Source organism: Crinia signifera, chromosome 6 (genome assembly GCF_055691185.1).
Source record: "Crinia signifera chromosome 6, ASM5569118v1, whole genome shotgun sequence".
Taxonomy (NCBI): Eukaryota; Metazoa; Chordata; class Amphibia; order Anura; family Myobatrachidae; genus Crinia; species Crinia signifera.
In genome coordinates, this window is record NC_139222.1 from 16,554,675 (window position 1) to 16,579,897 (window position 25,223).

Sequence of the window (25,223 nt, forward strand, 5' to 3'; positions counted from 1 at the left end):
CTTCACAACTCCCTCACTCCATATCCGACACGTTTAAACAGATCATTGTCCCTGCAAAAATTGCTTTCACTTCCTGTTATGACATCTTTTAGCACACAAAGGAATAATTTGGTATTTCGAGTGGTCACTGGCGGTCTTTCACCTCATAGAGGTGAGGAGAGTTAGCCTTTTATATATAGAGAGAGAGAGAGATTTGATGTATCATGGGTTTTTATTAAGGGGTCACCCTGAAATTTGGACCCCTGAGGTAACTTTTCATCCCGAATCCAAAACAAAATAACTTTATTTTCCACACGTTTCGCGTTATGGCAAAAACGCACCTTTTTGTTTTACAGTGGAGAAAGAAAAATCAGTAGGTTGAAGTTCAGTTTATTTATTAACAGTTTCTTATATAGCGCACACATATACCACAGCGCTTTACAGAGAATATTTGATCATTCACCACAGTCCCTGCCCCAGTGGAGCTTACAATCTATATTCCCTACCACATGTACATGCACACACAGACATTCTAGGGTTAATTTTGTTGGGAGCCAATTATCCTACCAGTATATTTTGGATTGTGGGAGGAAACCGGAGTACCCGGAGGAAACCCATGCAAGCACGGGGAGAATATACAAACTCCACACAGTTAGGGACATGGTGGGGATAGAACCCATGACCTCAGTGCTGTGAGGCAGTAATGTAACCATTACGCCATCCGTGCTGCCCCGTATATATAACACATGGTGGGGATAGAACCCTTGACCTCAGTGCTGTGAGGCAGTAATGCTAACCATTACACCATCCGTACTGCCCCGTATATATAACACATGGTGGAGATAGAACCCATGACCTCAGTGCTGTGAGGCAGTAACGTAACCATTACACCATCCGTACTGCCCCGTATATATTACACATGGTGGGGATAGAACCCATGACCTCAGTGCTGTGAGGCTGTAATGCTTACCATTACACCATCCGTACTGCCCCGTATATATTACACATGGTGGGGATAGAACCCATGACCTCAGTGCTGTGAGGCAGTAATGTAACCATTACACCGTCCGTACTGCCCTGTATATATAACACATGGTGGGGATAGAACCCATGACCTCAGTGCTGTGAGGCAGTAATGCTAACCATTACACCATCTGTACTGCCCCGTATATATTACACATGGTGGGGATAGAACCCATGACCTCAGTGCTGTGAGGCTGTAATGCTTACCATTACACCATCCGTACTGCCCCGTATATATTACACATGGTGGGGATAGAACCCATGACCTCAGTGCTGTGAGGCAGTAATGTAACCATTACACCGTCCGTACTGCCCCGTATATATAACACATGACCTCAGTGCTGTGAGGCAGTAATACTAACCATTACACCGTCCGTACTGCCCCGTATATATAACACATGGTGGGAATAGAACCCATGACCTCAGTGCAGTGAGGCAGTAATGCTAACCATTACACCATCCGTGCTGCCCCGTATATATAACACATGCTGGAGATAGAACCCATGACCTCAGTGCTGTGAGGCAGTAATGCTAACCATTACACCATCCGTACTGCCCCGTATATATAACACATGGTGGGGATAGAACCCATGACCTCAGTGCTGTGAGGCAGTAATGTAACCATTACTCCGTCCGTACTGCCCCGTATATATAACACATGTGGGAATAGAACCCATGACCTCAGCGCTGTGAGGCAGTAATGTAACCATTACACCGTCCGTACTGCCCCGTATATATAACACATGGTGGGGATAGAACCCATGTCCTCAGCGCTGTGAGGCAGTAATGTAACCATTACACCATCCGTGCTGCCCCATATATATAACACATGGTGGGGATAGAACCCATGACATCAGTGCTGTGAGGCAGTAATGCTAACCATTACACCGTCCATGCTGCCCCGTATATATAACACATGGTGGGGATAGAACCCATGACCTCAGTGCTGTGAGGCAGTAATGCTATAACCATTACACCGTCCGTACTGCCCCGTATATATAACACATGGTGGAATAGAACCCATGACCTCAGCGCTGTGAGGCAGTAATGTAACCATTACTCCGTCCGTACTGCCCCGTATATATAACACATGGTGGGGATAGAACCCATGACCTCAGTGCTGTGAGGCAGTAATGTAACCATTACTCCGTCCGTACTGCCCCGTATATATAACACATGGTGGGGATAGAACCCATGATCTCAGCGCTGTGAGGCAGTAATGTAACCATTACACCATCCGTACTGCCCCGTATGTATAACACATGGTGGGGATAGAACCCATGATCTCAGCGCTGTGAGGCAGTAATGTAACCATTACACCATCCGTACTGCCCCGTATATATAACACATGGTGGGGATAGAACCCATGACCTCAGCACTGTGAGGCAGTAATGCTAACCATTACACCATCCGTACTTCCCTGTATATATAACACATGGTGGGGATAGAACCCATGACCTCAGTGCTGTGAGGCAGTATTGCTATAACCATTACACCATCCGTACTGCCCCGTATATATAACACATGGTGGAATAGAACCCATGACCTCAGCGCTGTGAGGCAGTAATGCTAACCATTACTCCGTCCGTACTGCCCCGTATATATAACACATGGTGGGGATAGAACCCATGACCTCAGTGCTGTGAGGCAGTAATGTAACCATTACTCCGTCCGTACTGCCCCGTATATATAACACATGGTGGGGATAGAACCCATGATCTCAGCGCTGTGAGGCAGTAATGTAACCATTACACCATCCGTACTGCCCCGTATGTATAACACATGGTGGGGATAGAACCCATGATCTCAGCGCTGTGAGGCAGTAATGTAACCATTACACCATCCGTACTGCCCCGTATATATAACACATGGTGGGGATAGAACCCATGACCTCAGCGCTGTGAGGCAGTAATGCTAACCATTACACCGTCCGTGCTGCCCCGTATATATAACACATGGTGGGGATAGAACCCATTACCTCAGTGCTGTGAGGCAGTAATGTAACCATTACACCATCCGTACTGCCCTGTAAATATAACACATGGTGGGGATAGAACCCATGACCTCAGCGCTGTGAGGCAGTAATGCTAACCATTACACCATCCGTGCTGCCCCGTATATATAACACATGGTGGGGATAGAACCCATGACCTCAGCGCTGTGAGGCAGTAATGCTAACCATTACACCATCCGCACTGCCCCGTATATATAACACATGGTGGGGATAGAACCCATGATCTCAGCACTGTGAGGCAGTACTGTAACCATTACACCGTCCGTACTGCCCCGTATATATAACACATGGTGGGGATAGAACCCATGACCTCAGTGCTGTGAGGCAGTAATGCTAACCATTACACCGTCCGTGCTGCCCCAATTACTGTTGTATCGCATACATAATTAACACAGGAAACCATGACCTTTTAAAAACTTCAGGCTACTTCATGGGGGATCTCTATATGTCCAACGTACTGCTTTATGTACATTTAGAATTGTAATAAAGTTTTTATAATTTGAAACTAAACGGAATATATTGAAATTACAGATAGCATGAACATTTGCTCCTCAGTGTAAGATAAATTCATTTTGCTTTCCATTATCATTATTTCATTCCCAGCAGATGAAGACAGAAGGAAGAATATTGTGATGGGAGATCTCATTTTGTTTCCAGACATTAAAATAGAAGATTCCGTCATACGAGATTCTCCAGGAGAAAACACCATTATCTCAGATATACATCCAGTGCTTTATAGTGGAAATTCATCATCTGATCCTTCATCTCAAGGGGACTCTACTCCTAATAACTCTGCCATTGTTACACGTAGTACAGGTCATACAGCTAATGCTTATTTTCCCTGTTGTCACTGTGGGTTTTTTTTTAATCATCAATCAGATCTTATTACACATCAAAGAAGTCACACAGTTGAGAAACCATTTCCATGCTCTGAGTGTGGGAAATGTTTTCCACAGAAATCACATCTTGTTAGACACGAGAGACATCACATGGATGAAAAACCATTTCAGTGTTTTGAATGTGGAAAATATTTTATACAGAAATCAGATCTTGTTAGGCATCAGAGAAGTCACACAGGTGAGAGGCCATTTCCATGCTCTGAGTGTGGGAAATGTTTTACACAGAAATCACATCTTCTTATACATCAAAATAGTCATTCAGGTGAGAATTCATTTCCATGTTCTGAGTGTGGCAAGTGTTTTACACAGAAATCACACCTTATTACACATCAGAGAACTCACACAGGGGAGAAGCCGTATCCATGCTCTGAGTGTGGGAAATGTTTTATACAGAAAACACATCTTATTATACATCAGAGAAGTCACACAGGTGAGAAGTCATTTCCATGTCCTGAGTGTGGCAAATATTTTTTACAGAAATCAGATCTTGTTCTACATGAGAGATGTCACACCGGTGAAAAGCCATTTTCATGTACCGAGTGTGGGAAATGCTTTACACAGAAATCACATCTTGATAGACATCAAAGAAGTCACAGAGGTGAGAAGTCATTTCCATGCTCTGAGTGTGGGAAATGTTTTACACAGAAAACACATCTTATAATACATCAGAGAAGTCACACAGGTGAAAAGCCGTTTCCATGCTCTGAGTGTGGGAAATGTTTTATACAAAAATCAGATCTTGTTAGGCATCAGAGAAGTCACACAGGTGAGAAGCCGTTTCCATGCCCTGAGTGTGGGAAATGTTTTACACAAAAATCAGATCTTATTACACATCAGAAAAGTCACACAGGTGAGAAGTTATTTCCATGCACTGAGTGCGGCAAATGTTTTCTACAGAAATCGCATCTTAAAACACATCAGAGAAGTCACACCGGTGAGAGGCCGTTTACGTGTACTGAGTGTGGGAAATGTTTTACACAGAAAACACGTCTTCTTACACATCAGAATTCACACAAGAGAAAAGCAAATGCTATTGAGCTAATAGACCTACACCATGGTACGTCACTGCCCAACATAGAGTAAATGTTTAAAAAAAAAATTGTTTTTATGTATATAAATGATAAATATAGGTATAGATACATTTACAGACTGTATAGCAATACCAGCGGAGAGCAAATGAAAATTTTGGTTACACAGTAAAGTACCTGTTTTCCAATAAAATTCCTATCCAGTAACAACTGGGGTGTATTAATATTTATATAGTGCCGGCATATACTGTAGTGCTCTACAATTGAGAAAACTGCATTGCTTCTCAGTGTTTGACGTAACAGAACATATCAACAGTTCCGATATTAAAGTCTCACAATGCTTAAATCTGTCAATGAAGGATACAAAGATGCTCCCAGAGAAATTGCTCAACGTTTCCAGATGGGAAAATGCAGTCTGTCCACCATCTTCAACCTCCATTGCCTCTCTAGACATGGATGACGATTTGTGTACAACCCCTTCCACAAAAGCTTATGTGCAGTCGAGGAACCTCATAATGAAAATAAGACGATAATTCTCTTCAGATTTCCAGTCGCCTGTTAAAGATTTTAAAAGTGAAATGACCGGCACCTCGAAAAGAGGTCAACTCTAGAAACCACCATGAAGATTCAACCGGCAACAACGTAGGATGAACACAATCTCCACAGACCATTTCCTGATGAAGTAGAGGATCTGGTCAATTGTGAACGTAGGAACAATGAACGTATTACTAATGGCTGGATTTTGCTGGTCGAGCTTTAAGGGGAGTGATCTCCTGAATGTTCGGACCTCTTTCGGTCCAGCTATATTATACCAAGGGTGGCGAAACTGCGCCAAAGGTCACCGTCCACCCCTGAATGAGCCCCGCAGTGTAATTACGTCTGAAATGGACAAATATCTATTGTCAGCTGTACAGTAAGACCATATGGCAGGGAGATGAAAGCCTCCTTGCCTGCGCCGGGATGTGTGGGGGAGAAGGAAGGCTCTCGGGAACACAGGCAGCAGATGCTGCCCCCCGGGAGAGCTGGCAGGGGATGCGGTGGAGGGAGTCCTGCACTGGTTCCGCTCCATGCATATGTAATGAGCGGGACCAGTGTGCAGTGAATATGTAATGAGCTGCTCCCCGCCCCCCCCCCCCCCGTGTGACGTCATGTCATGCCCCTTCACATAATAAAATTACTGATTTTTGACACACATTCTAGTTCACCTTAAAAAGATGTTGAATGCAAAACGGTGAATCATGGAGAAAGCAGTTCTCCATCCTAGCATTGAATACACTCTCGGGGAATCCCAGTGAAAACCCCATTGAAATACACCAGCGAATTGCAGCGAGCATGAAACGGAGAACTGACCGGCATTCACTGGTCGCTTTCGGCGAACAGTGAACATTGAATAGGGTGAATCACATTTTCAGTGAAAAAGATTCACCGCAAGGAGTGAAAACAGCCCGATTCGCCGGAAAAAAACTGTGACTCGGGAGCCTTGAATGCTGCCCAATGTCTAGTCAGACAGTCACCAAACTGACAGCAAAAAAGTTAGACCTGCATCAGTTAGACATTGACAAAACTAACTACACAAGTAAAATGTTTCCATGACTGTAGACCTAGACATTGTAGATGTAATATACCATAACCACACTTACACGGTGCCCATGTACACATACTGATTTATCATGTCAACATTTTACTTGTGTTGTTAGTTTTGCCAATATCTGACTAATGCCAATATCTGACTAATGCATGTCTAACTGTTGCCAATATCTGACTAATGCATGTCTAACTTTTGTCAATGTTTAACTAATGCATGTCTAAAGGTGCCCATACACTGCCTGCGACGTCTCGCAGCAGTGTACGGACACCCAACGGGCTGCAAGCTGCCAGGACCTTCCGGCGGCAGGGACACATGCGATCCGTTGTGATGGATCGCATGCGTCCCTGCTTAGCGCCCACCCAGAACGGGTGGTCGGATGTCCAGCCGGTCCGACCACCTAGTCGGGTCCGATGCGCACGGGACCGCGCATCGGACCCGACTACATGTCAGGCAGAGGCGATTTGGTCCGATTTAACGGGCCGATTGGTCAAAATCGGACCAAATCGCCTTGATGTATGCCCAGCTTAACTTTTGTCAATGTCTGACTAATGCATGTCTAACTGTTGCCAATATCTGACTAATGCATGTCTAACTGTTGCCAATATCTGACTGATGCATGTCTAACTGTTGCCAATATCTGACTAATGCATGTCTAACTGTTGCCAATATCTGACTGATGCATGTCTAACTGTTGCCAATGTCTGACTAATGCATGTCTAACTGTTGCCAATATCTGACTAATGCATGTCTAACTGTTGCCAATGTCTGACTAATGCATGTCTAACTGTTGCCAATATCTGACTAATGCATGTCTAACTGTTGTCAATGTCTGACTAATGCATGTCTAACTGTTGCCAATATCTGACTAATGCATGTCTAACTGTTGCCAATATCTGACTAATGCATGTCTAACTGTTGCCAATGTCTGACTAATGCATGTCTAACTTGCCAATATCTGACTAATGCATGTCTAACTTGCCAATATCTGACTAATGCATGTCTAACTGTTGCCAATGTCTGACTAATGCATGTCTAACTGTTGTCAATGTCTGACGAATGCATGTCTAACTTTTGGTGTGTACCTATTGACTGTCTGCCTAGACACTGTATGTGAGCTATACCACACCTGTTCAGGCGGAGGAGAAGACCCAACACACGCCGCGTGAACACCCCATACCATTACGGAACCACCACCAGCTTGCACAGTGTCTTGTTGATAATTGGGGTCTGCGCCAAACCCTAACTTCCAAAAACATCCTGAACTGTGACTCATCAGACTATGCCACATGTTACCACCCTGACAAGTTCCAAATACAATGTTGTGAGGCTCTGTCTGGTGGGTCTTCTATTCATGGAAGCTAAGGAATGCTCTATTGGCCTGGTAGATATGCGTCTCGTGCCTCCTGCATTGAATATCGATGTAAATCCGGCCAGACGCTGCTGTGCACAATCATTAACCACCCATGCTGGGTCACTGCGCTGTCCATGGTGGTTGGTATTGCCTTCCATGAGGTATTCCTGGTACACACATGATACCGTAGACTGAGAAACGTTGAATATTGACACAACTTTGAAATGGAAAGTCCCATCTGTTGGGAACCCATCATTTGAACTCTTTGCCATGAGCCCCCCATCCGCTGTTCATATTGACTCACGAGATGTCAAATCTCAACACGTTCTATTACTGTGGCACCACCTATGACATACTGCAACACTTCATGTACTCCACCTGTGCTATAACAGGCCCCAGATTCCACTCCACCTGCGCCATAACAGGCCCCAGATTCCGCTCCACCTATGCCATAACGGGAACCCAGATTCCGCTCCACCTGTGCCGTAAAAGGAACCCAGATTCCGCTCCACCTGTGCCGTAACAGGACCCCAGATTCCGCTCCACCTGTGCCGTAACAGGACCCCAGATTCCGCTCCACCTGTGCCGTAACAGGACTCCAGATTCCGCTCCACCTGTGCCGTAACAGGACTCCAGATTCCGCTCCACCTGTGCCTAACAGGACCCCAGATTCCGCTCCACCTGTGCCGTAACAGGACCCCAGATTCCGCTCCACCTGTGCCTAACAGGACCCCAGATTCCGCTCCACCTGTGCCGTAACAGGACACCAGATTCCGCTCCACCTGTGCCATAACAGGACCCCATATTCCGCTCCACCTGTGCCATAACAGGAACCAGATTCCACACCACCTGTGCCATAACAGGACCCCGGATTCCACTCCACCTGTGCCGTAACAGGACACCAGATTCTGCTCCACCTGTGCCATAACAAGACCCCATATTCCGCTCCACCTGTGCCATAACAGGAACCAGATTCCACACCACCTGTGCCATAACAGGACCCCAGATTCCACTCCACCTGTGCCATAACAGGACCCCAGATTCCACTCCACCTGTGCCATAACAGGAACCAGATTCCACTCCACCTGTGCCATAACAGGACCCCAGACACCACCTGTGCCGTAACAGGACACCAGATTCCGCTCCACCTGTGCCATAACAGGACCCCATATTCCGCTCCACCTGTGCCATAACAGGAACCAGATTCCACACCACCTGTGCCATAACAGGACCCCGGATTCCGCTCCACCTGTGCCGTAACAGGACACCAGATTCTGCTCCACCTGTGCTGTAACAGGACCCCATATTCCGCTCCACCTGTGCCATAACAGGAACCAGATTCCACACCACCTGTGCCATAACAGGACCCCAGATTCCACTCTACCTGTGCCATAACAGGACCCCAGATTCCACTCCACCTGATCCATAACAGGAACCAGATTCCACTCCACCTGTGCCATAACAGGAACCAGATTCCACTCCACCTGTGCCATAACAGGACCCCAGTTTCTACTCCACCTGTGCCATAACAGGAACCCAGATTCTGCTCCACCTGTGCCATAACAGGATCCCAGATTCCGCTCCACCTGTGATAACAAAACTCCAGATTCCGCTCCATCTGTGCCATAACAGGACCCCAGATTCTGCTCCACCTGTGCCATAACAGGAACCCAGATTCCACTCCACCTGTGCTATAACAGGACCCCAGATTCCGCTCCACCTGTGCTATAACAGGACCCAGATTCCACTCCACCTGTGCTATAACAGGCCCCAGATTCCACTCCACCTGCGCCATAACAGGCCCCAGATTCCGCTCCACCTATGCCATAACGGGAACCCAGATTCCGCTCCACCTGTGCCGTAAAAGGAACCCAGATTCCGCTCCACCTGTGCCATAACAGGAACCCAGATTCCGCTCCACCTGTGCCATAACAGGACCCCAGATTCCACTCCACCTGTGCCATAACAGGACCCCAGATTCCGCTCCACCTGTGCCATAACAGGCACCAGATTCTGCTCCACCTGTGCTAGAACACGCCCCAGATTCTGCTCCACCTGTGCTATAACAGGACCCAGATTCCGCTGCACCTGTGCTATAACAGGAACCCAGATTCTGCTCCACCTCTGCCATAACAGGCACCAGATTCCACTCCACCTGTGCCATAACAGGAACCCAGATTCCGCTCCACCTGTACCGTAACAGGAACCCAGATTCCACTCCACCTGTGCTATAACAGGACCCCAGATTCTGCTCCACCTGTGCCGTAACAGGACACCAGATTCTGCTCCACCTGTGCTATAACAGGACCCAGATTCCACTCCACCTGTGCCATAACAGGACACCAGATTCCGCTCCACCTGTGCTATAACAGGACCCCATATTCCGCTCCACCTGTGCCATAACAGGAACCAGATTCCACACCACCTGTGCCATAACAGGACCCCAGATTCCACTCTACCTGTGCCATAACAGGACCCCAGATTCCACTCCACCTGTGCCATAACAGGAACCAGATTCCACTCCACCTGTGCCATAACAGGAACCAGATTCCACTCCACCTGTACCATAACAGGACCCCAGTTTCTACTCCACCTGTGCCATAACAGGAACCCAGATTCTGCTCCACCTGTGCCATAACAGGATCCCAGATTCCGCTCCACCTGTGATAACAAAACTCCAGATTCCGCTCCATCTGTGCCATAACAGGACCCCAGATTCTGCTCCACCTGTGCCATAACAGGAACCCAGATTCCACTCCACCTGTGCTATAACAGGACCCCAGATTCCGCTCCACCTGTGCTATAACAGGACCCAGATTCCACTCCACCTGTGCTATAACAGGCCCCAGATTCCACTCCACCTGCGCCATAACAGGCCCCAGATTCCGCTCCACCTATGCCATTACGGGAACCCAGATTCCGCTCCACCTGTGCCGTAAAAGGAACCCAGATTCCGCTCCACCTGTGCCGTAACAGGACCCCAGATTCTGCTCCACCTGTGCCATAACAGGAACCCAGATTCCACTCCACCTGTGCTATAACAGGACCCCAGATTCCGCTCCACCTGTGCTATAACAGGACCCAGATTCCACTCCACCTGTGCTATAACAGGCCCCAGATTCCACTCCACCTGTGCTATAACAGGCCCCAGATTCCGCTCCACCTATGCCATTACGGGAACCCAGATTCCGCTCCACCTGTGCCGTAAAAGGAACCCAGATTCCGCTCCACCTGTGCCGTAACAGGAACCCAGATTCCGCTCCACCTGTGCCATAACAGGAACCCATATTCCGCTGCACCTGTGCTATAACAGGACCCCAGATTCCGCTCCACCTGTGCCATAACAGGACCCCAGATTCCGCTCCACCTGTGCCATAACAGGACCCCAGATTCCGCTCCACCTGTGCCATAACAGGCACCAGATTCTGCTCCACCTGTGCTAGAACACGCCCCAGATTCTGCTCCACCTGTGCTATAACAGGACCCAGATTCCGCTGCACCTGTGCTATAACAGGAACCCAGATTCTGCTCCACCTGTGCCATAACAGGCACCAGATTCCACTCCACCTGTGCCATAACAGGAACCCAGATTCCGCTCCACCTGTACCGTAACAGGAACCCAGATTCCGCTCCACCTGTGCCGTAACAGGACACCAGATTCTGCTCCACCTGCGCTATAACAGGACCCAGATTCCACTCCACCTGTGCCATAACAGGACACCAGATTCCGCTCCACCTGTGCTATAACAGGACCCCATATTCCGCTCCACCTGTGCCATAACAGGAACCAGATTCCACACCACCGGTGCCATAACAGGACCCCAGATTCCACTCTACCTGTGCCATAACAGGACCCCAGATTCCACTCCACCTGTGCCATAACAGGAACCAGATTCCACTCCACCTGTGCCATAACAGGAACCAGATTCCACTCCACCTGTGCCATAACAGGACCCCAGTTTCTACTCCACCTGTGCCATAACAGGAACCCAGATTCTGCTCCACCTGTGCCATAACAGGATCCCAGATTCTGCTCCACCTGTGCCATAACAGGATCCCAGATTCCGCTCCACCTGTGATAACAAAACTCCAGATTCCACTCCATCTGTGCCATAACAGGACCCCAGATTCTGCTCCACCTGTGCCATAACAGGAACCCAGATTCCACTCCACCTGTGCTATAACAGGACCCCAGATTCCGCTCCACCTGTGCTATAACAGGACCCAGATTCCACTCCACCTGTGCCGTAACAGGATCCCAGATTCCGCTCCACCTGTGATAACAAAACTCCAGATTCCACTCCATCTGTGCCATAACAGGACCCCAGATTCTGCTCCACCTGTGCCATAACAGGAACCCAGATTCCACTCCACCTGTGCTATAACAGGACCCCAGATTCCGCTCCACCTGTGCTATAACAGGAACCCAGATTCCACTCCACCTGTGCTATAACAGGACCCCAGATTCCACTCCACCTGTGCTATAACAGGCCCCAGATTCCACTCCACCTGCGCCATAACAGGCCCCAGATTCCGCTCCACCTATGCCATAACGGGAACCCAGATTCCGCTCCACCTGTGCCGTAAAAGGAACCCAGATTCCGCTCCACCTGTGCCGTAACAGGAACCCAGATTCCGCTCCACCTGTGCCATAACAGGAACCCATATTCCGCTCCACCTGTGCCGTAACAGGAACCCAGATTCCGCTCCACCTGTGCCATAACAGGAACCCATATTCCGCTGCACCTGTGCCATAACAGGAACCCAGATTCTGCTCCACCTGTGCCATAACAGGAACCCAGATTCCGCTCCACCTGTGCCATAACAGGACCCCAGATTCCGCTCCACCTGTGCCATAACAGGACCACAGATTCCGCTCCACCTGTGCCATAACAGGCACCAGATTCCGCTCCACCTGTGCTAGAACACGCCCCAGATTCTGCTCCACCTGTGCTATAACAGGACCCAGATTCCACTCCACCTGTGCCATAACAGGACCCAGATTCCGCTGCACCTGTGCTATAACAGGAACCCAGATTCTGCTCCACCTGTGCCATAACAGGCACCAGATTCCACTCCACCTGTGCCATAACAGGAACCCAGATTCCGCTCCACCTGTACCGTAACTGGAACCCAGATTCCACTCCACCTGTGCTATAACAGGACCCCAGATTCCGCTCCACCTGTGCCGTAACAGGACACCAGATTCTGCTCCACCTGTGCTATAACAGGACCCAGATTCCACTCCACCTGTGCCATAACAGGACACCAGATTCCGCTCCACCTGTGCTATAACAGGAACCCAGATTCCGCTCCACCTGTGCCGTAACAGGACACCAGATTCTGCTCCACCTGTGCCATAACAGGACCCAGATTCCACTCCACCTGTGCCATAACAGGACACCAGATTCCGCTCCACCTGTGCTATAACAGGAACCCAGATTCCGCTCCACCTGTGCTATAACAGGACCCCATTTTCTATTCCACCAGTGCCATAACAAGACTCCAAATTCTGTTTAACATGTGCTATAACAGGACACTAGATTCTGCTCTACCTGTGCTATAACAGGACACCAGATTCTGCTCTACGTGTGCTATAACAGGACACCAGTTTCCGCTCCACCTGTACTATAAGAGGCACCAGATTCTGCTCCACTTGTGCTATAACAGGACACCAGATTCTGCTCTACGTGTGCTATAACAGGACACCAGTTTCCGCTCCACCTGTACTATAAGAGGCACCAGATTCTGCTCCACTTGTGCTATAACAGGACACCAGATTCCGCTCCACCTGTGCTATAACAGGACACCAGATTCTGCTCTACCTGTGCTATAACAGGACACCAGATTCCACTCCACCTGTGCTATAACAGGACACCAAATTCTGCTCCACCTGTGCTATAACAGGACACCAAATTTTGCTCCACCTGAGCTGTATAACAGGACACCAGATTCCACTCCACCTGTGCCAAAACAGGACCCCAAATACTGCTTCACCTGTGCAATCATAGGACACTAAATTCTGCTTAACATGTGCTATCATAGGACACTAAATTCTGCTTAACCTGTGCTATCATAGGACACATGATTCTGCATCACCTGTGCTATAATAGGACACATGATTCTGCTTCACCTGTGCTATCATAGGACACTAAATTCTGCTTAACCTGTGCAATCATAGGACACTAAATTCTGCTTAACATGTGCTATCATAGGACACTAAATTCTGCTTAACCTGTGCTATCATAGGACACATGATTCTGCTTCACCTGTGCTATCATAGGACACTAAATTCTGCTCCATCCGTGCTATCATAGCACACGAGAGACTGCTCCATCTGTTTTAGAATAATAATAATAATAATAAATAGCATTATCAGCTTCCAGACACTGTACAGTCAGCCGCCTATACAGCCATAACCCGGAAGATCTTACCGCATACATACATAGAGGCCGGAAGTCAGGTGGCAGTTGGAACGCACAACCCGGAAGTCAGATGGAACGCACAGCACGGAAGCAGGGTGTGTATGTGTATGTATAACATAAAACGACGGAGCGGGTGAGTTAGCGGCAGCGGGAGATGTACAGAGACGCAATGAGGCGCTTACAGGTTATACAGAGCAGATACCTGGGTGCTGCGCTGTAATGTCACCATTATCCGGCTGTGCTGCAGGGATTACCAGGCCTCAGGCCTCATACCTCCCCCCGTGTTCCCAGCGCTGTATATCCCCTTATGCTGTATTATAGCCTCAGTGCGGCCACATACATATGCATTATTATTAAATCTTCTTTATCCACCTGATAGATATAGATACAAGAGCTCGTGCTGGTTTCTTAATTACAGAGGGAACCCCATGATTTTTGGTGGAACCAGGATTGGCTCAACAAGTCCAGGGCTGGTTATGCTGGGGTGAGGGGAACCCCCCCCCCCCCTGTTTAAAACATTTTTTGTACACAAATCTGCATACGCTCGTTACTAAAAAAATAGATAAATCGCACTAAACGCATATTTACATTACTAAAAATCGCCAGAAATCACATGCAAATTCTGCACCCTATTACATCTTGCCCAGCATTGGGTGGAGATTATTAATGTGCTGTAGCTGGATCGGTGGAGCTGCTGGGAAACACCGACCAGGGCTGTGGGAAATATGAGGAAGTACTGGTCACTCAATGTTTCATATCTGTATATGTTACATGTACTCATGTGATGATTCTTATAATAATTATATGTCTTCCTAGACAGCTGATCAGTGAGGAGCCAGAACCTTTACACTGGATGTACAAAGTCGCGTGACGGTGAGACGTGTCCTGTATAGATCACTGATAACTGAGGATGGATAAGGACAGGAGTCACACGACTGAGAGGATACTAAATCTCACCCTGGAAATCATCTACCTGCTGACTGGAGAGGTGAGGGGATCTGGGAGTGTCACTGTGACGTCACTTATATCTATAGTAATAATACAGGGACGTGACTGGGGAGGTGAGGGGATCTGGGAGCGTCACTGTGACATCACTTATATCTATAGTAATAATACAGGGACGTGACCAGAGAGGTGAGTGGATCTGGGAGCGTCACTGTGACATCACTTATATCTATAGTAATAATACAGGGACGTGACTGGGGAGGTGAGGGGATCTTGGAGTGTCACAGTGACATCACTTATATCTATAGTAATAATACAGGGACGTGACTGGGGAGGTGAGGGGATCTGGGAGTGTCACAGTGACATCACTTATATCTATAGTAATAATGCAGGGACGTGACTGGGGAGGTGAGGGGATCTGGTAGTGTCACTGTGACGTCACTTATATCTATAGTAATAATACAGGGACGTGACTGGGGAGGTGAGGGGATCTGGGAGTGTCACTGAGACATCACTTATATCTATAGTAATAATACAGGGACGTGACTGGGGAGGTGAGGGGATCTGGGAGCATCACTGTGACATCACTTATATCTATAGTAATAATACAGGGACGTGACTGGGGAGGTGAGGGGATCTGGGAGCGTCGCTGTGACATCACTTATATCTATAGTAATAATGCAGGGACGTGACTAGGGAGGTGAGGGGATCTGGGAGCGTCGCTGTGACATCACTTATATCTATAGTAATAATACTGGGACGTGACTAGGGAGGTGAGGGGATCTGGGAGCGTCACAGTGACATCACTTATATCTATAGTAATAATACAGGGACGTGACTGGGGAGGTGAGGGGATCTAGGAGCGTCACTGTGACATCACTTATATCTATAGTAATAATAGAGGGCAGTGACTGGGGAGGTGAGGGGACCTGGGAGCGTCACTGTGACATCACTTATATCTATAGTAATAATACAGGGACGTGACTGGGGAGGTGAGGAGATCTGGTAGTGTCACTGTGACGTCACTTATATCTATAGTAATAATACAGGGACGTGACTGGGGAGGTGAGGGAATCTGGGAGTGTCACTGTGACATCACTTATATCTATAGTAATAATACAGGGACGTGACTGGGGAGGTGAGGGGATCTGGGAGCTTCACTGTGACATCACTTATATCTATAGTAATAATACAGGGCAGTGACTGGGGAGGTGAGGGGATCTGGGAGTGTCACTGTGACATCACTTATATCTATAGTAATAATGCAGGGACGTGACCGGAGAGGTGAGTGGATCTGGGAGCGTCACTGTGACATCACTTATACCTATAGTAATAATACACGGACATGACTGGGGAGGTGAGGGGATCTGGGAGCGTCGCTGTGACATCACTTATATCTATAGTAATAACACTGGGACGTGACTGGGGAGGTGAGGGGATCTGGGAGCGTCACAGTGACATCACTTATATCGGTACTTGTTTCCTAGCACGGCCACAATCTTAAGTAATCGTGTCCCTTAATTAAGGGACACGATTACCCCCGATGGACCCGATTTCTTTTGAAATCAGGTCCATTTTGCCGGCTAGGAGACAATATCGGGGGCATTGCGTCGGTCGGGACCATTAACATTGGTCCCGACGCGACCGACGCGATGCCCCCGATATTTCCATAGGCTTCAATGTTAAAAAATATTTTAACATTGAAATCTTGTCGGGAAAGGTAAAATATCGGGGGCATCGCGTCGGTCGGGACCATTAACATTGGTCCCGACGCGATGCACCCGATTTTTGCATAGGCTTCAATGTTAAAAAATTTTTTAACATTGAAATGCTGTAAAAAATGTGAAAAAATGTGAAATGGGCCAATATGACCCATTTCACATTATAGATGTCCCCGTCGTCACCCCACGATAGACGCCAACCCGAAGCGTGGCGAGCGCAGCGAGCCCGCGAGGGGCGGCGGTACGCGTCCTCCGACCTTTTCATGCCCTACTATCCACGTCGGCGTGGAGTGAGAATAGAATAGTGTGGCGAGGGGACGCGGATACCTTCACAGTTATACGCGTCCCCTTGCGGGCTTCACAGGTGTCCGTGGCGACGCGGACACCTGTGAAGCCCGCGAAGGGACGCGTTTACCTGTGAAGGTATCCGCGTCCCCTCGCGGGGCTCGCTGCGCTCGCCACGCTTCGGGCTCGGTGGCTCGCTGCGCTCGCCACACTATTCTATTCTCACTCCACGCCGACGTGGATAGTAGGGCATGAAAAGGTCGGAGGACGCGTACCGCCGCCCCTCGCGGGCTCGCTGCGCTCGCCACGCTTCGGGTTGGCGTCTATCGTGGCCTGGGGTTAACGCGCTTAAATTTGGGGGGGTTGGGAATTTTTTTCATTGAATCCAATGTAAAATTGGGTCCCAGGGACCCAATTTACATTGGATTCAATGAAAAAAATCGGGTCAAAAATCGGTCGGTCGCGTCGATCGCATCGATCGCATCGCATGCGACCAAATCACATGCGATGCGATCGACCCGATTTTTCCGACACGACCACCCCGATCTGAATCGGTGTGGCCGTGCTAGGAAACAAGTACCCTTATATCTATAGTAATAATACAGGGACGTGACTGGGGAGGTGAGGGGATCTGGGAGCGTCACAGTGACATCACTTATATCTATAGTAATAATACAGGGACATGACTGGGGAGGTGAGGGGATCTGGGAGTGTCACTGTGACATCACTTATATCTATAGTAATAATACAGGGACGTGACCGGAGAGGTGAGTGGATCTGGGAGCGTCACTGTGACATCACTTATATCTATAGTAATAATACAGGGACGTGACTGGGGAGGTGAGGGGATCTGAGAGCGTCACTGTGACATCACTTATATCTATAGTAATAATACAGGGACGTGACTGGGGAGGTGACGGGATCTGGGAGCGTCACTGTGATGTCACGTATATCTATAGTAATAATACAGGGACGTGACTGGGGAGGTGACGGGATCTGGGAGTGTCACTGTGACATCACTTATAGCTATAGTAATAATACAGGGACCTGACTGGGTAGGTGAGGGGATCTGGGAGTGTTACTGTGACATCACTTATATCTATAGTAATAATACAGGGCAGTGACTGGGGAGGTGAGGGGATCTGGGAGTGTCACTGTGACATCACTTATATCTATAGTAATAATACAGGGACGTGACTGGGGAGGTGAGGGGATCTGTGAGTGTCACTGTGACATCACTTATATCTATAGTAATAATACAGGGACGTGACTGGGGAGGTGAGGAGATCTGGGAGTGTCACTGTGACGTCACTTAAATCTATAGTAATAATACAGGGACGTGACTGGGGTGGTGAGGGGATCTGGGAGCATCACTGTGACATCACTTATATCTATAGTAATAATACAGGGAGGTGAGGGGATCTGGGAGTGTCACTGTGACATCACTTATATCTATAGTAATAATACAGGGATGTGACTGGGGAGGTGAGGGGATCTGGGAGTGTCACTGTGACATCACTTATATCTATAGTAATAATACAGGGAGGTGACTGGGGAGGTGAGGGGATCTGGGAGTGTCACTGTGACATCACTTATATCTATAGTAATAATACAGGGACGTGACTGGGGAGGTGAGGGGATCTGGGAGTGTCACTGTGACGTCACTTATATCTATAGTAATAATACAGGGATGTGACTGGGGAGGTGAGGGGATCTGGGAGCGTCACTGAGACATCACTTATATCTATAGTAATAATACAGAGACGTGACTGGGAGGTGAGGGGATCTGGGAGTGTCACTGTGACATTACTTATATCTATAGTAATAATACAGAGACGTGACTGGGAGGTGAGGGGATCTGGGAGTGTCACTGTGACATCACTTATATCTATAGTAATAATACAGGGACGTGACTGGGGAGGTGAGGAGATCTGGGAGTGTCACTGTGACATCACTTATATCTATAGTAATAATACAGGGACGTGACTTGGGAGGTGAGGGGATCTGGGAGCGTCACTGTGAGGTCACTTATATCTATAGTAATAATACAGGGACCTGACTGGGGAGGTGAGGGGGTCTGGGAGTGTCACAGTGACATCACTCTTATCTCTATTACTGACACAGGGACCTGACTGGGGAGATGAGGGGATCTGGGAGTGTCACAGTAACATCACTCTTATCTCTATTACTGACACAGGGACCTGACTGGGGAGGTGAGGGGATCTGGGAGCGTCACTGTGACATCACTCTTATCTCTATTACTGATACAGGGACCTGACTGGGGAGGTGAGGGGGTCTGGGAGCGTCACAGTGACATCACTCTTATCTCTTTTACTGACACAGGGACCTGACTGGGGAGGTGAGGGGGTCTGGGAGCATCACAGTGACATCACTCTTATCTCTATTACTGACACGGGGACCTGACGGGGACCTGACTGGGGAGGTGAGGGGGTCTGGGAGCGTCACAGTGACATCACTCTTATCTCTACAACTAACACAGGGACCTGATCGGGGAGGTGAGGGGGTCTGGGAGCGTCACAGTGACATCACTCTTATCTCTATTACTAACAGGGACCTGACTGGGGAGGTGAGGGGATCTGGGAGTATCACTGTGACATCACATATATCTATAGTAATAATACAGGGACGTGACTGGGGAGGTGAGGGTCATTGTGACATCACTTATATCTATAGTAATAGTATAAGGAGGGGATCTGGTGGTGTATGCATTGCAAGTATATTTTCCAACACACAGGATTACACAGTAGTGAAGAAGACATCCAGAGAGCATGAGATACCCAGTTGCTGTCACCTTGGGTTAGATGGACTGAGCAGGACCCAGAGCCCCATCCCGGTGCCTCCACCTCACTCACTGATACATGGGAGAGAAAATGACAACAAGATCCTGGAACTCACCAACAAGATCATCCAGCTGCTGACCGGAGAGGTGACTGCTGGGAATGGGGCGTTATACAGTAACACCGGGGATGTGACCGGAGAGGTGACTGCTGGGAATGGGACGTTATACAGTAACACCGGGGGGGGGGGGGGGGGGTGACCGGAGAGGTGACTGCTGGGAATAGGGCGTTATACAGTAACACCGGGGGATGTGACCAGAGAGGTGACTGCAGGGAATGGGACATTATACAGTAACACAGGGGATGTGACCGGAGAGGTGACTGCTGGGAATGGGGAATTATACAGTAACACCGGGGGATGTGACCGGAGAGGTGACTGCTGGGAATGGGACATTATACAGTAACACCGGGGGATGTGACCAGAGAGGTGACTTCAGGGAATGGGACATTATACAGTAACACAGGGGATGTGACAGGAGAGGTGACTGCTGGGAATGGGGAATTATACAGTAACACCGGGGGATGTGACCGGAGAGGTGACTGCTGGGAATGGGACATTATACAGTAACACCGGGGGATGTGATCGGAATGGTGACTGCTGGGAATGGGACATTATACAGTAACACCGGGGGATGTGACCGGAGAGGTGACTGCTGGGAATGGGATATTATACAGTAACACCGGGGGATGTGACCGGAGAGGTGACTGCTGGGAATGGGACGTTATACAGTAACACCGGGGGATGTGACCAGAGAGGTGACTGCAGGGAATGGGACATTATACAGTAACACCGGGGGGGATGTGACCGGGCAGGTGACTGCTGGGAATGGGACATTATACTGTAACACTGGGGATGTGACCGCACAGGTGACTGCTGGGAATGGGACGTTATACATTTACACCGAGGGATGTGACCGGAGAGGTGACTGCTGGGAATGGGACGTTATACAGTAACACTGAGGGATGTGACCGGAGAGGTGACTGCTGGGAATGGGACGTTATACAGTAACACCGGGGGATGTGACCGGAGAGGTGACTGTGGGGAATGGGACATTATACAGTAACACCGGGGGATGTGACCCGACAGGTGACTGCTGGGAATGGTACATCATACAGTAACACCGGGGGATGTGACCGGAGAGGTGACTGCTGGGAATGGAGCATTATACAGTAAAACCGGGGAATGTGATGGGAGAGGTGACTGCTGGGAATGGGACATTATACAATAACAGCGGGGGATGTGACCGGAGAGGTGACTGCTGGGAATGAGACATTATACAGTAACACCAGGGGATGTGACCGGAGAGGTGACTGCTGGGAATGGAATGGAGCATTATACAGTAACACCGGGGGATGTGACCGGTGAGGTGACTGCTGGGAATGGGACATTATACAATAACAGCGGGGGATGTGACCGGAGAGGTGACTGCTGGGAATGGGACATTATACAGTAACACCGGGGGATGTGACCGGAGAGGTGACTGCTGGGAATGGGATATTATACAGTAACACCGGGGGATGTGACCGGAGAGGTGACTGCTGGGAATGGGGCATTATACAGTAACACCGGGGGATGTGACCAGAGAGGTGACTGCTGGGAATGGTACATTATACAGTAACACCGGGGGATGTGACCGGAGAGGTGACTGCTGGGAATGGGACGTTATACAGTAACACCGGGGGATGTGACCGGAGAGGTGACTGCTGGGAATGGGACGTTATACAGTAACACCGGGGGATGTGACCAGAGAGGTGACTGCAGGGAATGGGACATTATACAGTAACACCGGGGGGGATGTGACTGGACAGGTGACTGCTGGGAATGGGACATTATACTGTAACACTGGGGATGTGACCGCACAGGTGACTGCTGGGAATGGGACGTTATACATTTACACCGAGGGATGTGACCGCACAGGTGACTGCTGGGAATGGGACGTTATACAGTAACACCGAGGGATGTGACCGGAGAGGTGACTGCTGGGAATGGGACATTATACAGTAACACCGGGGGAGGTGACCGGAGAGGTGACTGCTGGGAATGGGACGTTATACAGTAACACCGGGGGATGTGACCGGAGAGGTGACTGCTGGGAATGGGACGTTATAGAGTAACACCGGGGGATGTGACCGGAGAGGTGACTGCTGGGAATGGGACATTATACAGTAACACCGGGGGATGTGACCAGAGAGGTGACTGCTGGGAATGGGACGTTATACAGTAACACCGGGGGATGTGACCGGAGAGGTGACTGCTGGGAATGGGACGTTATACAGTAACACCGGGGGATGTGACCGGAGAGGTGACTGTGGGGAATGGGACATTATATAGTAACACCGGGGATGTGACCCGACAGGTGACTGCTGGGAATGGGACATCATACAGTAACACCGGGGGATGTGATGGGAGAGGTGACTGCTGGGAATGGGACATTATACAATAACAGCGGGGGATGTGACCGGAGAGGTGACTGCTGGGAATGGGACATTATACAGTAACACCAGGGGATGTGACCGGAGAGGTGACTGCTGGGAATGGAATGGAGCATTATACAGTAACACCGGGGGATGTGACCGGAGAGGTGACTGCTGGGAATGGAATGGAGCATTATACAGTAACACTGGGGGGATGTGACCGGAGAGGTGACTGCTGGGAATGGGACATTTCTACAGTAACACTGGGGGATGTGACCAGAGAGGTGACTGCTGGGAATGGGATATTATACAGTAACACCGGGGATGTGACCGGAGAGGTGGCTGCTGGGAATGGGACATTATACAGTAACACCAGGGGATGTGACCAGAGAGGTGACTGCTGGGAATGGGATATTATACAGTAACACCGGGGATGTGACCGGAGAGGTGGCTGCTGGGAATGGGATATTATACAGTAACACCGGGGGATGTGACCGGAGAGGAGACTGCTGGGAATGGGACATTATATACCAACGTTCTATTTTAATTAATTTAATCAGACTTTGATATTTTATTGTTTTCTGGGTTATTTAGGGAGATCTGGCTGATCTAAAGGCAGAAAATCTAGGAGACGAGACATATGTTACTGATATTAAGGTAGAAGATACAGAGGGAGAAGAAGAAGAGACGGATGTGACTGATATCAATGAAGAAGCTACAGAGGGAAAAGAAGAGATGAATGTGACTGATAAAAAGGAAGAAGATACAGAGGGAGAAGACGAGACGGATGTGAGTGATATTAAGGCAGAAGCTACAGAGGGAGAAGAAGAGACGGATGTGACTGATATCAATGAAGAAGCTACAGAGGGAGAAGACGAGACGGATGTGAGTGATAATAAGGAAGAAGCTACAGAGGGAGAAGAAGAGACGGATGTGACTGATAATAAGGTAGAAGATACAGAGGGAGGAGAAGAGACGGATGTGACTGATAATAAGGAAGAAGCTACAGAGGGAGAAGAAGAGACGGATGTGACTGATAATAAGGTAGAAGATACAGGGGGAGAAGAGACGGATGTGACTGATAATAAGGAAGAAGCTACAGAGGGAGGAGAAGAGACAGATATGAGGGGTGACCAGCAGCGTAAGGAGGAGGAAATCCCTACAGATACCAGCACAGGTGAGTGCAAAAAGGGGTAAAGTTAAGGCTACTAAAATTATTTTAGATCCAAGCCACGCTTGTTATTCTCTATTCTCCCTGTTGCCCTCTGGGAAATGTTCTAGGTGTTTAGGTTGCCATACTAGTCGGCTGCGGAATAGTTTTTCCCGTCTGTTATTTTGAGTGTGAGTTTGCAGTGTGTGACTTGTGAGTGCTCCTTTTTCTTCTTTGGAATCTCACTTATATCACTTTTTTAGTGTTGTAGATTCCTATTCTTCTTGTTCTGTCACTACAGTCTTCCTCTACTACATTCTCCTCTGTCAGTGCAGAGTAATGAGGGCAATGGGCGAGAAGTAATAGGGTGTAATTATTTTGGTTAATAAATGGCCATAAGTGCGTGTGTTCTGCAAATCACATATGTAATAGTGAGTGATCTGCGGTAACAATTGTACGTTTTGCCGTGACAAATATATCGCATTTCCAAAATTGAATTCGGATGTTTTCACATTCAAAACATCAAAAGTGTGGGGGTCCTGCCGCATTTAATCCAGCACTCGGCTCTTGTAACGGTCCTGATTCCAGTAATATGGGGAACAAATGGAGTAGGAGTCCCCTGTATTTTGTAACCAGCACCGGGCTCCAACAGCTAGTAGAATGATGTCACAGCGGGGGACACTTTATATAAGTTCCCCTGGTCAGAGCATCACCCCATGGACAAGGTCCCTGTGCGAGTGGGGACCACCTGAATAAAGGGCTCTCCCCAGGCATTACCTGTCCAGGGCTGAAGCCCGGGCTGTCCCCGGTCCCCCTGGGCAGTGGGGGCCATGTTTATTTATTGGTGTACAATAACAACAACAACACCGGGTTGTGCTGTCGGACTACATAGTAACATAGTAGTAGAGGTTACAAAACAGAATTGCATCCATCAAGTTCATCCTTATACAGGACCTGTTAGGTGGTATGGACTAGATGTTATCCCCATTTTAGTATTACCGCCTGTTCCAACTATGGCTGAATAGTGATTATTTGTACCCCTGGATGTTCTGTTCCAGTAGATGTTTGTCCAACCTTATTTTATATGTGTTCAATGTGTCTGCCATCACCACCTTTCCTGGAAGAGTGTCCATACCTTTACCTGCCCTGACCGTAAATAACCCTTTCCTTCTAAGGGTACGGAATCTCCTCTCCTCTAGTCTGAGTGCATGCCCACGTGTCCTAGTTTCCCACCTCAGAGTAAAGAGGTTGCCTGATAGTTTACAATATTGCCCCCCTGATATATGTGTATATGTAAAGAATGTGGGGCCCAGAATTGCACTCCAATATCCAGGGGAGGTCTAACCAGTGCCCTGTACAGGGGTATAATTACATTGTCTTCTGTTTCCATGCCCCTTCTTATACAGGCTGGTATCCTGTTGGCCTTAGTGGCTGTACCATGACACTGGGCACTGTACCCTAGTTTAGTGTCAATTTGGACTCCTAGGTCCATTTCCAATTCTGATTTGCCCAATTCTCCTACGTTTGTATAAGTTGCACACT

The 25,223-nt window shown here is 48.5% G+C and overlaps 2 protein-coding genes across 2 annotated transcripts in view; both read left to right on the plus strand.

Moving 5' to 3' along the window:
- Window positions 1-25,223, plus strand: part of LOC146009535 (uncharacterized) — a 35,887-nt gene that overhangs the window by 3,910 nt on the left and 6,754 nt on the right. Inside the window, exon 3 of the mRNA XM_083149978.1 lies at window positions 3,623-4,849. Within this exon, the coding sequence (XP_083006104.1) occupies window positions 3,623-4,849 (1,227 nt within the window). The remainder of the gene's footprint in view (window positions 1-3,622; window positions 4,850-25,223) is intronic.
- On the plus strand, window positions 14,369-24,021 carry LOC146007366 (uncharacterized). The gene is made up of 5 exons (XM_083145715.1): window positions 14,369-14,402; window positions 15,128-15,295; window positions 20,014-20,205; window positions 23,126-23,416; window positions 23,983-24,021. Exons 2-5 carry the CDS (start codon window positions 15,218-15,220, stop codon window positions 24,019-24,021), a joined length of 600 nt encoding a protein of 199 aa, XP_083001841.1. The 5' UTR covers window positions 14,369-14,402; window positions 15,128-15,217.

What these genes read in the sequence shown, in the direction of transcription:
- LOC146007366 (XM_083145715.1), top strand. Translation starts at nt 15,218, where the DNA reads ATGGATAAGGACAGGAGTCACACGACTGAGAGGATACTAAATCTCACC. An exon ending in TCCAGCTGCTGACCGGAGAG is followed by an intron (nt 20,206 to 23,125) that starts GTGACTGCTGGG and finishes TGGGTTATTTAG; the next exon opens with GGAGATCTGGCTGATCTAAA. An exon ending in AGGGAGAAGACGAGACGGAT is followed by an intron (nt 23,417 to 23,982) that starts GTGAGTGATAAT and finishes CTGTCACTACAG; the next exon opens with TCTTCCTCTACTACATTCTC.